General features: G+C 36.8%; 1 protein-coding gene across 1 annotated transcript in view; it reads left to right on the top strand.

Annotated features, from left to right (window-relative positions):
- Positions 1-4,105: 4,105 nt before the first annotated feature.
- The window catches only part of pod1 (coronin), a 40,646-nt gene continuing 31,136 nt past the window's right edge, over positions 4,106-13,615 (top strand). Inside the window, exons 1-6 of the mRNA XM_089644688.1 lie at positions 4,106-4,273; positions 5,675-6,118; positions 6,579-6,765; positions 9,000-9,203; positions 11,700-11,921; positions 13,252-13,379. Of these exons, the coding sequence (XP_089500814.1) occupies positions 5,810-6,118; positions 6,579-6,765; positions 9,000-9,203; positions 11,700-11,921; positions 13,252-13,379 (1,050 nt within the window). The 5' untranslated portion in view covers positions 4,106-4,273; positions 5,675-5,809. The remainder of the gene's footprint in view (positions 4,274-5,674; positions 6,119-6,578; positions 6,766-8,999; positions 9,204-11,699; positions 11,922-13,251; positions 13,380-13,615) is intronic.

Genomic DNA, 13,615 nt, shown 5'->3' with positions numbered 1-13,615 from the left:
CCGACACGATTTGAAAACGGATCCGTCATTTTTTGTCGGATGGCTCGCCAGCGCAGCGCGTCCGTTTTCAAATCGTGTCGGAAAACGCTCGCTCATAGTGTTGTATGGAGCTGTTCACACTTGTCGTCTAGTCGTTCCGGCAGAGTCCCCGCCACACCCCAACCCCTCCCCGCCCGCTCCCAGTCGCAAGGAAGCAGGCACGCTGCGTGCTTGTATTTGGTTATTTTGAAATCAAAACTACAATAATGGATAACGAAATAAATCCCGAAAATTTAATACCACTGGTCGAAGAAGGGGTATAGTAATATTTTATTTTTAACTAAATAAAAACAAAACACTTGGTGTACACAACTTTTGTGAATCAAAATTTATATTTTAATGTTTTAAAGTTTACTTTTTTTAAATTTTAATGCTTTAATGAGATTCACGATGCACGGAAGAGCGTATTAGTTTAATAAACACATAATAAAAAATATTTGAGTTGTTATTGTTTTCTTACTTTTAAATATCGATAGCCTTTCTTCAGGACAAATGCACTCTCTCAATTTTGTATTTTGATATGTTAAGCTCTCTGAAACTCATTCCAGTAGATGGTTAAAGGAAGTGATAGACATTCTCTTAAGCCATTAAGCGCCCTTGAGGTGATTTTCTCACGGTGAAAACGGCGCTATATAAATAATCCAATCATTATTATTCTAAAATAATTAAAGAACTTTAGTTCATCACTTCTCAACTCACCAATTAACACTTGGAAAATTCCCACAGAAAATCATTCAGCTATGATTGGGTGTACCCAAAATTTTCTTTTCACTTTTTTCCTTCTTTTTAATAAGTACCAGATGACAACAAGAGCTTCATCGTCGTCCATTGCGCACCATTACTGAAGAATGAGCAAATAACATGTTTTGGTTGAATCGACAATTTTTTTCTTCGTAGAGTAACGAAGTGTGAACAAAGTGTGAACGAAGTGTGAACAAAGCCATTGGCCATCCGTTTTTAAAAACGGGACCCGCCTCCGATTTGAAAACGGAAAGTGGGAACGGGCCCTAACAGCGTTCACACTTCACACAGTAGCCCCGTCACCGTCTCCAGTTCGCAATTTCGCAATAAACGTTCAGCGAAGGCAGTCGTGTTGATTACTGCGTGAGTGATTATTTGCGTTTACTAACGTGCTATACAAATAAATTATCGCGGCTGCGATAATTTCCACATCCATCTAGATGTGACGGCCTCCGTGGTCGAAGGGTAAGACTCTCGACTAGCAATCAAGGTCACGGGTCCAAATCCCGGCGTGTGCAAGTAAATTTTATTTGATGAATTTGTGTCATTTCGCAATCAATTAATTTAAAATTAAGGATTAGTATAGTTGGGGCATGTTCTAGAGTGGAAGATATTCTCAGTATCGCCCTGGTGTAAGACCAGCATGAAACGTTGCTTAAAATGGCCTTAGCCATGTTTTTTTTATCAGATCTAAATAGGCAGGTACTCCCCCACCCTCATCTCCCCCATCTCCTTCTCCTCTCCACTAACTTCAGCTTCCCAACCTACCCCAATTGGGGATGACGTAGTCTCACTCACTTCAGAGGGTTGGGAGCAATTGAAACTCTTGTGCGGTATTCACTTTATAAAAAGAAGATCATATGGCAAACGAAAAATTGGGTATTTTGTAGAGATGTGCCGATTATGACTTTTGCCGACTAGCCGACTAGCCGATTAGTCGGTTGTAATAAGACCGACTAGTCGGCCGACTAGTCGGCTAAGCCGATTACGGTTTCGGGGATAGTTCTAGGTACCCTGAAATGTCGCGCATGGCCAAAGTGTACCTCTGCTGTCCCGCAGTCCCTGCTGTTTACAGTGAGAAGCTGTTCTCAGAGGCCGGAAACATATATGAAACAAAAAGAAATCGATTGCTACCAGAAAGGGCAGAAGCTTTAGTCTTCATACATCATAATTTACCCTTAATTAAAAAAATATAAGTAAGTTATAAAAAATATAAGGAGATTATGATATTTTTGGTTGTCACAATTGTGACTTTGATTTGATTAGATTATGTAGGTATGGTTATAAGAAATATGTTTTTTTCATTTTTTTTTTGTTTTTATCAAACAGTTCATGTTTAGAATTTTTGGATATATAAATATAATATATACATATATTACTGTGCATCTTGTACATACAATCTTGCTTTAATACATATAACTGAGTTTGTTAATTTAAAAAATCTACTTTTTATTTTAATAATAAGAAATACTTATAAATGTTCATTGAAGATAAGAAGATATTATGTTGTTTTTTATGTTAATTAGGATAGGTACTAATTTTGTTCAATAAATGTCATAATTATGTTTTCTTTACAAGCAAGTATTTTTAAAAACTGATTACCAAAGGAAAGATTGCTTTACATTTTTTAATGTATAAGACTGATTATAAAAAAAATATATATATATAATCAAGGTTTTTATTTCATGTAGTTCCCCCGCATTCATATTATTGAGAAATACATACAACGTAAGAAGCCGGATAGTCGGCGCTCTTTGCCGATTAGTCGCCGACTAATCGACGACTACAATAGTGGCCGGATAGTCGGCTTTACCGACTAGTCGCCGACTAGTCGGAACATCTCTAGTATTTTGGTTTTTTTTACTATCCAAAAAAGTTTCGATAGTGAAGGTATATTTGTTTAATTTTTATTTTGACAAATAAATTTTCTGTAATAATTTAAAAGGTACAATTTTCAATTTTCCGCCTAAACAACATTACTGTTTTTAACCAGCCAACGTTGGCGTCGGCGTTCATATGTTGGCGAGTTGACGCCAACGTGTACAGGCGTTATAAAATATAAACAATAAACATTCGTGAATAAAGATAAAATAAGTTAAATGTTGATTTAGTATTTGAACCTACACAATATTTTGTGTCAAAATGTAAGATATATGTTTTTTAATGAGAGGGACTTCATAGTCCCGGTGGAGTTGGAAAACACTTATCCATTTGGGGACTCCCAGGGCTATGCTTCTGGCTTTATTTAGAAATGTTTGGAGTGTTTTGAAATGTGAATTTGAAGCGTGAGCCTAGATGGCGTTTGCATTAGTTTGTTTTGGCCTTATCGTTGATTTGTAAATTAGGAGTTTGATTTTTGTTGATAGTTTATTATTTATAAAGGATGGCATAGAGGTCTGCTAGGGTTTTATTTGCTGAGCAAGGTTTCATTGATATACTATTTTGCCAGATAAGTCTACTGTCGAGGGTTACTACTAGGTATTTGATGTTTTTTTCCAAGGAACATTTTCTCCGAACAAGTGGATGTTAGGTGGCCTTTTATGGAATCTACATGAGAAAACACGCAGCATTTTTGAAAGGATTTATGCTTATTCGCCATTATTTGAAGATATTTTCTAGTTCGAAGCGTGGGCTTGGACGCGACGGGTAGCCGTTTTTACGCTTACCGATGTCGACATAACTTCAGCGTCGTCTGCAAATTGACCTATTTTTGTGCGATGGTTTTGGATACTGAGGCGGGGGATATCACTTAAATAAGTAAGTTTTAAATAGCGCTGGAAAGAGAATAGAGCCTTAAGGGACACCGGCTCTTAGCGATCTCACTAGGGAGAAAATTCCATATGGTTTGATTCTAAATTTACGGTATTTAATATAAAGTAATTCTTGACATAATTTGGAGTAAAAAATACAAACGAAATTAAGGAGGAAAATTTCACATGTCGTCAATGGTTAAATAACTACTGATTTTTTATGTTTTAAATTGAAAAATAAATAAATAAAAAAACATCAAAAATGTCACGGCAGATATTGTATTGCAAATAATGTAAGGAATCACTGATTAAAGTAGGTCAAGTACGTCCCTCAACACCCTGTATATTGGCAATTGAAGGTTTGTGATTATTTTCGATAATCAGTAAGAATTGCAGAAACAGTTTTGCGGTGTTCCAACCTCTTTGTACATCCATGCAAAAAAGTGTAGTTAATTGGTTAAGAACTGATCGAAGAGTATTCCATTATGGTGTAAAGTCTGCTGAAACGGAGACGAGACCGGCGTGAAGTTCGCGCTGGTCATGAAAATGAAACTGCACTTGTCAAATGCCGACGCTGTTTTGACAAATATGGCCGTCACAACAGTGGGCGTTATTTGATTTTGTCTGCGATTTAAATGTAAAATATCGGCAGTTATACGTGTTGCGAATGTAGTTTTTCCTCGAATACCTTTTATACGGATGATAATCTACGCGTGGCGGCAGGAAATTGGCGTGCTTCGAACGTAATAACAGACGTTTCATTGTTATTAAAATATCCAAACTTTAGCACCGTTGCTTTTTTACCTATGTTTGCACGACCGATGTACGAACGAATATCTTATAAATTATTCAACTCTTTACTTGCCAATCTGTTTATTAATTCATTTCAATGTTAAGTTTACGTGGAGGTTTGTTCTTGGTTATAATTCAGCTTTGAACATGAATTCATTTTTACACCCCTCATAATTGAAATAATCAATATTTTATTTTTATCTGTGATCTATTTAAAAATAATTGCATTAGTGCAGTGTCCGAACGGAAGTTAAATAAACCATCATTTTATTGTGAATTTAATATTATAATCTCAACCCTTTTGATAATAATAATTTTTTTTTGAAATTAAAAAAGGTAGATTCTCTAAAATTTTGTTCAATAATCCCTTCATAGCTCCCTTTATCCCCAATATGTCCAACTTTGTAAAATTTAATTAAATTTAAAAAAAAAAGAATGATTCATCTTTCATTCAATATTATCTCTTATCACTCCCATGCTACACTGATAAATAATTATGCATAAAAGTTATCTGTCATTTGTATTCAGGCGAATGATTTTTTTGTTTTAAGTTTTTTTGTTTTGTTTTTGTCTTTGTAATTCTTTTTGATTATTTGGAACGCCGAGCTCACGCGATTTTAAATGTATTAATGTCAAATATCCTTAAGAGTACGACGGCGTTCAACGGGTATAAATTTTTTATTAACTTCGATCCGCGCAAGTTGCACAATTTAATACACTTTAAAAAAAAAGATTTAGCTTTGTTACTATATAATGTATATTTAAAATAAACCGCTCAATCCAATAACCTATTTTGTGCGTGTTTTTCCATCTTCCCGAAGTAAATCGTTCTTTCTTGGACTTAGTTGAAATGGAGTATAATTTCAATAATTTTGTGCGTGTAATCATCATTTTTTGTTGAAGCTAACTTCAGTTCTGTGCGGTTGACAAGAAATAAATTCAAATATTGTTATCTTTTCCTCGAACCAAAAACCAGGCAGATAGATTTGCGGTTACAATAAAATGAAAATTTTAAAACCCAATTTTTTCTAATAAGGGGATCCAATTCGTAAAATTTGAATGCACTCCTTACGCAGATGTCGATAAGGGGGTGAGTCTGTATCTCTTGCATTAGCTTTTTGCTGCGTTTTGCGTGGGGGGTGGAGTCTTAAGATTATTACAGATATTTTTATTTTGCATCCTCCAGACAAGAAGACCTGGTGTTTTTGTTCAATTTAAAAAAAAAAATCATTTTGCACTAAGATTGGTTAGCATAAATGGCTATTTTTAATCAGGGCTGACAAGCATTCCCATTTTCATGGCATCGTACAATTTTCATAAGTTTTTTCTAACCTTGCTTTATTTTTTCACAGACATTCCTTCTGATTGAACGAACTCCATAGACGACTAGGAATAAAAAGCTTCAAAAACGGAGAGAAAAAAGACAACTAGACTAAAGACTGACTTTAACAAGAGTGATACATATCTGACTATCGAAAAAACTAAAGATGGCTTGGCGATTCAAGGCGTCTAAGTATAAAAATGCTGCGCCGATCGTGCCAAAACCGGAGTTGTGCATTCGCGACGTTTGCGTCGGCTCCTACCAGACTTACGGTAACAATATCTGTGCCTCTGCTTCGGTTATGGCGTTCAATTGGGAGCACGTAGGTTCGAGTTTGGCTATCCTTCCCCTGGACGATTGCGGGAGAAAGAGTAAGACCATGCCTTTGCTGCATGCTCATTCCGATACTATCACGGATATGGATTTTTCTCCATTTCATGACGGATTGCTGGCTACGGGATCTCAAGATTGTCTGGTTAGTAAAATTTTTATTGACGGTTCCTACCTATGGAAAATTATTTGTCGAGAAGTTGTTTTAATTTCAATGAATAATAATTTGTAATGTTATTACCACAACTCCCAATAAACAGCAGTGATTAGTTGAGTGTCTGAGTTAGCATCGCGTCTGGGTCCCACCCACGCATTGTGAGTTTAATTTCTCATAGATTTGAAGCTGCAAAAACTCATGTTACGAGATTCCTTAAAGCTGAATATTATAAAGTGGATCGTAGGAAAATCTGATGTGTAAGATCACGGGAATTGGATGGATGATGAATTACCTCCCAATGTAGCTCTTGAAGATATGCTTTTGTAATGTTAACATTATGACGATGATGTACATCCTTCATTTTCTTTCTCAAAGATTATTACAAATTCTTTTTTTTTCAACATTGTAAAAATTGTAAAATAATTCTGATATAAATGTTGTTCTCCAGGTGAAACTGTGGAACGTCCCGGCCACGGGTTTAACGGAGCCCATGACCAACCCCGAGTGCACCCTGTCCCAGCGCCAACGAAGGGTGGAAACTGTCGGGTTCAACCCCTCGGCCGACGGCCTGCTGCATGTCACCTCCGCCAACTACCTGAGCCTCTGGGATCTCATCACCCAGCAGGAGGTGTTTGGTGAGACTATTGATGATTATACTATGTATTCCGGTTCTTCTTAAGGAAAAAGAATTGTACCTAACCTTAAAATTAACGACTATTTCGCTGTCATCCGAAAGAACTGGAATAGAAAAGTCTAAGATAACCTGTCTTTATCTTTACTGCCGTCATAAACAAAAATGCAGCTGGGAATTTACAAAAGTCATATTCTGATATACTTTTTATTATAATAGGTGAAAGGTCTTGTATATCAAAGTGTAACCTTTGCAAATAAGGAAGTTGAGTGAAAAATATTTTGACTTATAAAAAATATGTTCATGTAGATCAAAAAATATCGATTCTAAATATATAAATATATTTCTATATTATTATTCTTAGAATTAGTTAAACGTTCTTGAAAAAGCATTCAATAGCAATAGACTGTATACGCTCCACGATTGGTCGAAAGAATTCTGTCGTCACATGTGTCGTGACTTGTACGTACAACGGAACACCTATGGTGCATCTCTTTCTATTACATGAGAGATGGTCGATTTAGATGAGAGAGGTGTATAGGCCAAAGGTTTATTTGGGTTTGTCAAATATATGTACGTATTTGTTATTATTATTATATGAAATGGATTTCTAAAGATACATATTCGTATAGTGCTTTATAATAATATGTTGTTTATTGCATAACTTAGATGTTTTTATTATTATACATGTCACAAAGCATGTGATACACTTCAGGCCGCCGGCCGCTCAGAAAAGTCTCACAGTGAACTGGGCTGTAAACCGTTATTTTACTTTTGGTCTTTACTTTTCTGCGCGGTGGTCCTGAATTCGCGCGGGGAACGTCAACAAGTAGCGACGGCGATACCGTACAAGTACCGTATCGGGCGTGAAAAGCAAATATTCTAACTTAAAATATTAATTTAACTATGAAATCTTAATCAATTTTTTTTTTTTTTTAATAACATCAATTATAATAGACGGTTAACATTGGTAAAAAAATTACTGGAATTCCTTGTTGAAGAATTAAATTTTTTTCCATACATAATGCTTAAGCGACGTGGTTTTCACAGTTCTAATGACGTCACACTACACCCCGCCTGTTACCGCTCGGATTCCGCTCGTTTTGGCGGGCTTAATAAAATTTAAACTTTGAGAATTAATTTAACTATGAAAACAAACTTTAAAAAAAAAAAAAAAAATACCAGTATTTAAGTTTGAATGCGAACATTGATAAAAAAAAATAAAAAAAATGGACTCAACTTCCTTATTATCAGATGTTTTTTTGCTTATGACTAGCATACTATTTTATCTAAGATGATGAAGTAAAAATTCATAATTACATATAGAGTGAAATCTCAATCGATCGTTCCTCCAATAATCATTAGAAACATCATGAGTCATTAGAAGCGATGAAAAAATTTTTTTTTTTAAACTAACCTAACCTAACCTACTTAACCCAGTTAATAAAGTTTTTGTTTCATCACTTTCCATGACTTTATATAACTTTTAAGATGTGATGAATTATCACTGTGATGATTTATCCGGTCACCATTACAACCATATTTCGTGGCTAAATGCTTGGTTTCGATTAACAGTACTCTTAAACAATGAGGGGAACGTTAGAAGAGAGTTAGACATTCAAACAGAGCTGTTTTTTATTTATTATTTTACTTTCTAGATTTTGAGTGTTTCAACCTAAAAATTAACTGAAGCTTAAACAAATGGCATTGCAACTCTGAAAAAATACTGTTAAAATAGCTAAAAACAAATGACGTTAAAAGATTATGTACAATATAAAGTTTTTTGTTTTGTTTGTTTCTATGCAGCTTTCTAATTTTATTTTTGTTTAAACACATGAATTTATATGTGAAATATATGTCATTTTTTTTTTGAATAATTAAACATTTAGAATAATGTATCTTTTTTCTATATTGCCGCATTCATATTTAATTTCAATAGTACCCTGGAGAAACGGTAGACAGGGGTTTTACTGTTTTGATCTGTGGAGGGCAAAAATCTTCTACTCAAAATCATATAGACCGTAACACTACTGAAGCCGGAACCTAACCTAACCTAAGCTTAATTTATTAATTACTTTATTTTTATCTCTAAATAGCAAGAGAAGGGATGTAGGTAAGGGGTGGGAATAACGAATAACGAAAGTTTACTATTTTAGATGTTGATATGTACGTGTCACAATAACTGTTGAGAATTATTCATGCTTTTTTTCACAACATCTTTTTGGTTTTTTCTTGCAGTTAACGGCGATCACGGTGATGTGATCCAGTCAGCCTCGTGGAGACGCGATGGCAAGCTTCTCGCCACCTCGTGCAAGGACAAGCGTCTGCGCATTGTGGACCCGCGCGCTCCGGAGCCCATGGTGGCCAGCGCCAACAGCCACCAGAGCATCAAGGACTCCAGGGTGGTTTGGCTTGGAGACCAGGAGAGGATTCTGACTACAGGTAAAACAATTGAAGAAATTATTGTATTTTTTTTGTTTTTATGTGAATACAATTGCTCCCTATCTAGAGTGAGAGGGACTATTGCATTCTGAATTGGGGCATGTCATGAGATCAAAGGTAATAAGAGGAAGGTTGGGAAGTACCTGGCTGTTCATATCTGGTTATTAACTATTATATTAACTGTTTCAAGCAACAATTCGATTCTGAATGGTGGTCGTTCACCAGGGCCATACTTACAAGAGTATGTTCCACGCCGTGTCCAATCTCTTCTAAGCCGTGGTTAAGTTGTATAAAATATGATGTCTCAATTGAAGTGTCAGCAATTTGGTTGTAGTCAACCCTTTTCCATTGTCGATTTACTTATAAAATGCTTCTATGTAAATACAGTAGAAACCCGATAATTCAAAAAAATTAATAAATCAAAATTTTTTACAAAAAAAGACTAAATAAAATAAAATTCTTACAAAATATTTTTAAATAATAATTTGTTAGTTTGTAATTTTGACATTTAATTTGGTTCAAGGATGAAAATTTTTCCAAGTGTAATTCGAGAAATAAATAATATAATTTCTTAAATCACAATCTGGCCGGCCGCGATGGTATTCAGCTGCGAAAATTCGATTTACACAAATAAATCGTACTTTTTCAAATTTCCTTAGAATAGCTATCTGCGTTTGAAGGAGCGGGCGCCGAACTATACTTTTTAGCAACAACAAAAAAATATATTCTTAATTTTTTTATTTATGCGGGAATCTGGTTTTGGAAGTCCTGTGGATTTTGAATTAACGGGCAAAATAACAAAATTATTTATTTGTCATCGATTCCTTTCCATTTGCGCTTGCGCTTCAGGCCATTGCAGTTCCAGTCTCTCTCGCAAATCCTCTGCAGTTGCCTTCACAGCTTAGTCTCAGGCTGCCATCTGAATGTCTTCCCTTTGGAATTGCCCCCAGTATTTTGTGCGGAAGTCGCTATTCTAGCATTCTGTAGAGTAGTTATTAAAAATAATATTCGTTTGTCAACAAATAGCCTGCTTTAAAAACATTGTTATCTCTGATTACCTTTGATTATATCCTACTTTTTAAATGTGTGTCGATAATGGAGATAATCGAAATTACAATTTAAAAACAATTGATTGTTGTGTGAATCAACGCGTTTTGATTCATTAAGGCCGGGTTGTTTCGGAGAATTTGAACAATTCATCAAATTTCAATATTCATTTTCGGGTTCTGTGAAAGTCCTATTCAAGTTCTGTTATTATATAATTATAGGGAGTTGCTTGACAGAACTGAAATGAAAACAGAACTTGAAAAAATCTTTCACAGAATTGAAATTTTTAATTTTAATTTTATTATCAATATAAAGTTTTTTTTACAGGTGTTTTTCGATGTCTGTCTCACTAGGATATACCTGTGTGGAGACAGATGTATTGGATACATAAATTAGTGTTTACATATTATTTGATACATATAAGATTTCATTACATTAAATGACAATGTGAAAATGATTAAAAAAAAAAAAAATCTTGTTGGAGTACATACTTATGAAGGGGTTTTTTTTAAATTTTTTGATCTTGGATCTGTCTTGGCTTAGTGTCTGTTTTATATTTCAAATAATTTTTGTTCAGTCTAATGGCTAGTGGGAGAGCATTATATAGTCTTGTTGCAAGATATCTAAAATTTCTCTGGCCAAAAGTTGTTTTAGCGAAAAGGATTTGTAAGAGATTATGTCCTTTAGTTCTAGTATCACGAGCAGTTTGGACATTGTCAAAAGTGGTTTTGTGTTTGAAGAGGTATGCTAGTATGTTTTTGGCATTTTTTAAAAATGAATGTTGAAAGTTGATGAATTGTTCAAATTCTCCGAAACAACCCGTCATTAATCTATTCTTCAGATATCAAAGATCGAATGTCACAAAAATAAAATAATCAATCTTTGTTAGCCATTCATAAAATAATGATGAAGAATTCATACGAAAAATATAATGACTAAAAAATATTCTCATTGCAAGAACACAAATATATTCTTCTGTTATTTGTACGGTTAATAAATAGATATGATTTGAGATTTTCACGACTAAAATATTATTGTGATTTATTTTTGTTATTATGCCGTGTTGCGCTTCCTCCTTTTTTAGCTTACGTTTCGAACAGCATTACATTGTCCATCATTAGGGCAGATGTGACACTTTAACGCCGCTCGAAAGGATGGCTAAAGGAGTAAGCGCAATGTGGCATAATACCCAAAAAATAAATCACAGTAATTAATAAAAACACAATTATAAAGTATATGTATTATAAAACATTAAACGTTGAAACTAATAAATAACTAACGTAGTTAAACGCTCCGGATGGGGTCTGACATAAGAACCGTTCCAACTATTATGTACCCTTGTCACTCACCTCCAGTACTCAGTCCTTCCCGTTCTGCCCCAAAATCCTCTTCCATAATCCAATGGTGCTGTAGTCTCTAAATTAAAATTTAAAAAATTTGTTTTCCCAGGTTTCGACTCGGCTCGTCTCCGTCAGGTCATAATCCGTGATGTGCGCAAGCTCAACACACCCGAGAAGACCCTGGAACTGGACTGCTCCACCGGGGTGTTGATGGCCCTCTGGGACCCCGACACCTGCATGCTGTTCCTGGCGGGCAAGGGGGACACCACCATCGCCTATATGGAGGTGGCGGACAGGGAGCCCTACCTCATCGAGGGCATCAGGCACTCTGGTAAGTTTTCTTATTGTTGTCATATAATCCGAGACTTGCGCAAGCTCAACACACCCGAGAAGACCCTGGAACTGGACTGCTCTACCGGGGTGTTGATGGCCCTCTGGGACCCCGACACCTGCATGCTGTTCCTGGCGGGCAAGGGGGACACCACCATCGCCTATATGGAGGTGGCGGACAGGGAGCCCTACCTCATCGAGGGCATCAGGCACTCTGGTAAGTTTTCTTATTGTTGTCATATAATCCGAGACTTGCGCAAGCTCAACACACCCGAGAAGACCCTGGAACTGGACTGCTCTACCGGGGTGTTGATGGCCCTCTGGGACCCCGACACCTGCATGCTGTTCCTGGCGGGCAAGGGGGACACCACCATCGCCTATATGGAGGTGGCGGACAGGGAGCCCTACCTCATCGAGGGCATCAGGCACTCTGGTAAGTTTTCTTATTGTTGTCATATAATCCGAGACTTGCGCAAGCTCAACACACCCGAGAAGACCCTGGAACTGGACTGCTCTACCGGGGTGTTGATGGCCCTCTGGGACCCCGACACCTGCATGCTGTTCCTGGCGGGCAAGGGGGACACCACCATCGCCTATATGGAGGTGGCGGACAGGGAGCCCTACCTCATCGAGGGCATCAGGCACTCTGGTAAGTTTTCTTATTGTTGTCATATAATCCGAGACTTGCGCAAGCTCAACACACCCGAGAAGACCCTGGAACTGGACTGCTCTACCGGGGTGTTGATGGCCCTCTGGGACCCCGACACCTGCATGCTGTTCCTGGCGGGCAAGGGGGACACCACCATCGCCTATATGGAGGTGGCGGACAGGGAGCCCTACCTCATCGAGGGCATCAGGCACTCTGGTAAGTTTTCTTATTGTTGTCATATAATCCGAGACTTGCGCAAGCTCAACATACCTGATAAGACCTTGGAGCATAGACTACTCCACCTGCATGCTGTCTTGCATTCTATCCCTCTCGTAAACCTTATTATTCTTTCATTCTGATAAGTGTTGCCATTCATCCTCTCGGGTAAATCTTATCATTCGATCCCTTGTGTAAACCTTATTATTCTTTTCCTCTGATAAGTCTTGCCATTCAATCCCTTCTGTAAAAACCTCATTATTCTTTCCTTCTGATAAGTCTTGTTATTCCTTCCCTCATGTAAATGCTCTTATTCTTTTTGGAAAGTTTAAAAGTTGTTTTTTTATCCCTTGGTGAGTCCTATTATTTATTACACCAAGTAAATTAACATTGGTATTTGCTTTCTAGTCTGCATGTTGTTTACTTCCTCACTTTCTAATCTGCGACCATATCTTATTATCTACAGGTGAACAGACCAAGGGAGCTTGCCTCGTACCCAAGAGAGCCCTGAGGGTGATGGAGGGAGAGGTCAACAGGATTCTGCAGCTCACATCCTCAATGGTTGTACCCATCATGTACCAGGTCCCAAGAAAGGTACCATTCATTTATTGTAACGTATCGTTATTGTACGATATCTATTTACGAGTAGAATACTGGGCCCTTTATCTCCAGTATTCTATGAGGAAAGGATCTGGTATAAACACTGAATACACGTACATAAGTACTTAGTAAACGGAAGCTGGTTTATTTGGAATATAATACTATAACAATGCAAGTAAGATGTTGCCCAAAGGCCGTCTAGCGAATGAATCGTACTCTCTTGGCGAACA

The sequence above is a fragment of the Hesperophylax consimilis genome, chromosome 21, assembly GCF_061612785.1.
Source record: "Hesperophylax consimilis isolate HC1 chromosome 21, BYU_Hcon_1.0, whole genome shotgun sequence".
In the NCBI taxonomy this organism is placed as follows: Eukaryota; Metazoa; Arthropoda; class Insecta; order Trichoptera; family Limnephilidae; genus Hesperophylax; species Hesperophylax consimilis.
The sequence above is the reverse complement of the archived record's forward strand: the minus strand, read 5'-3'. Positions and strand labels throughout refer to the sequence as shown.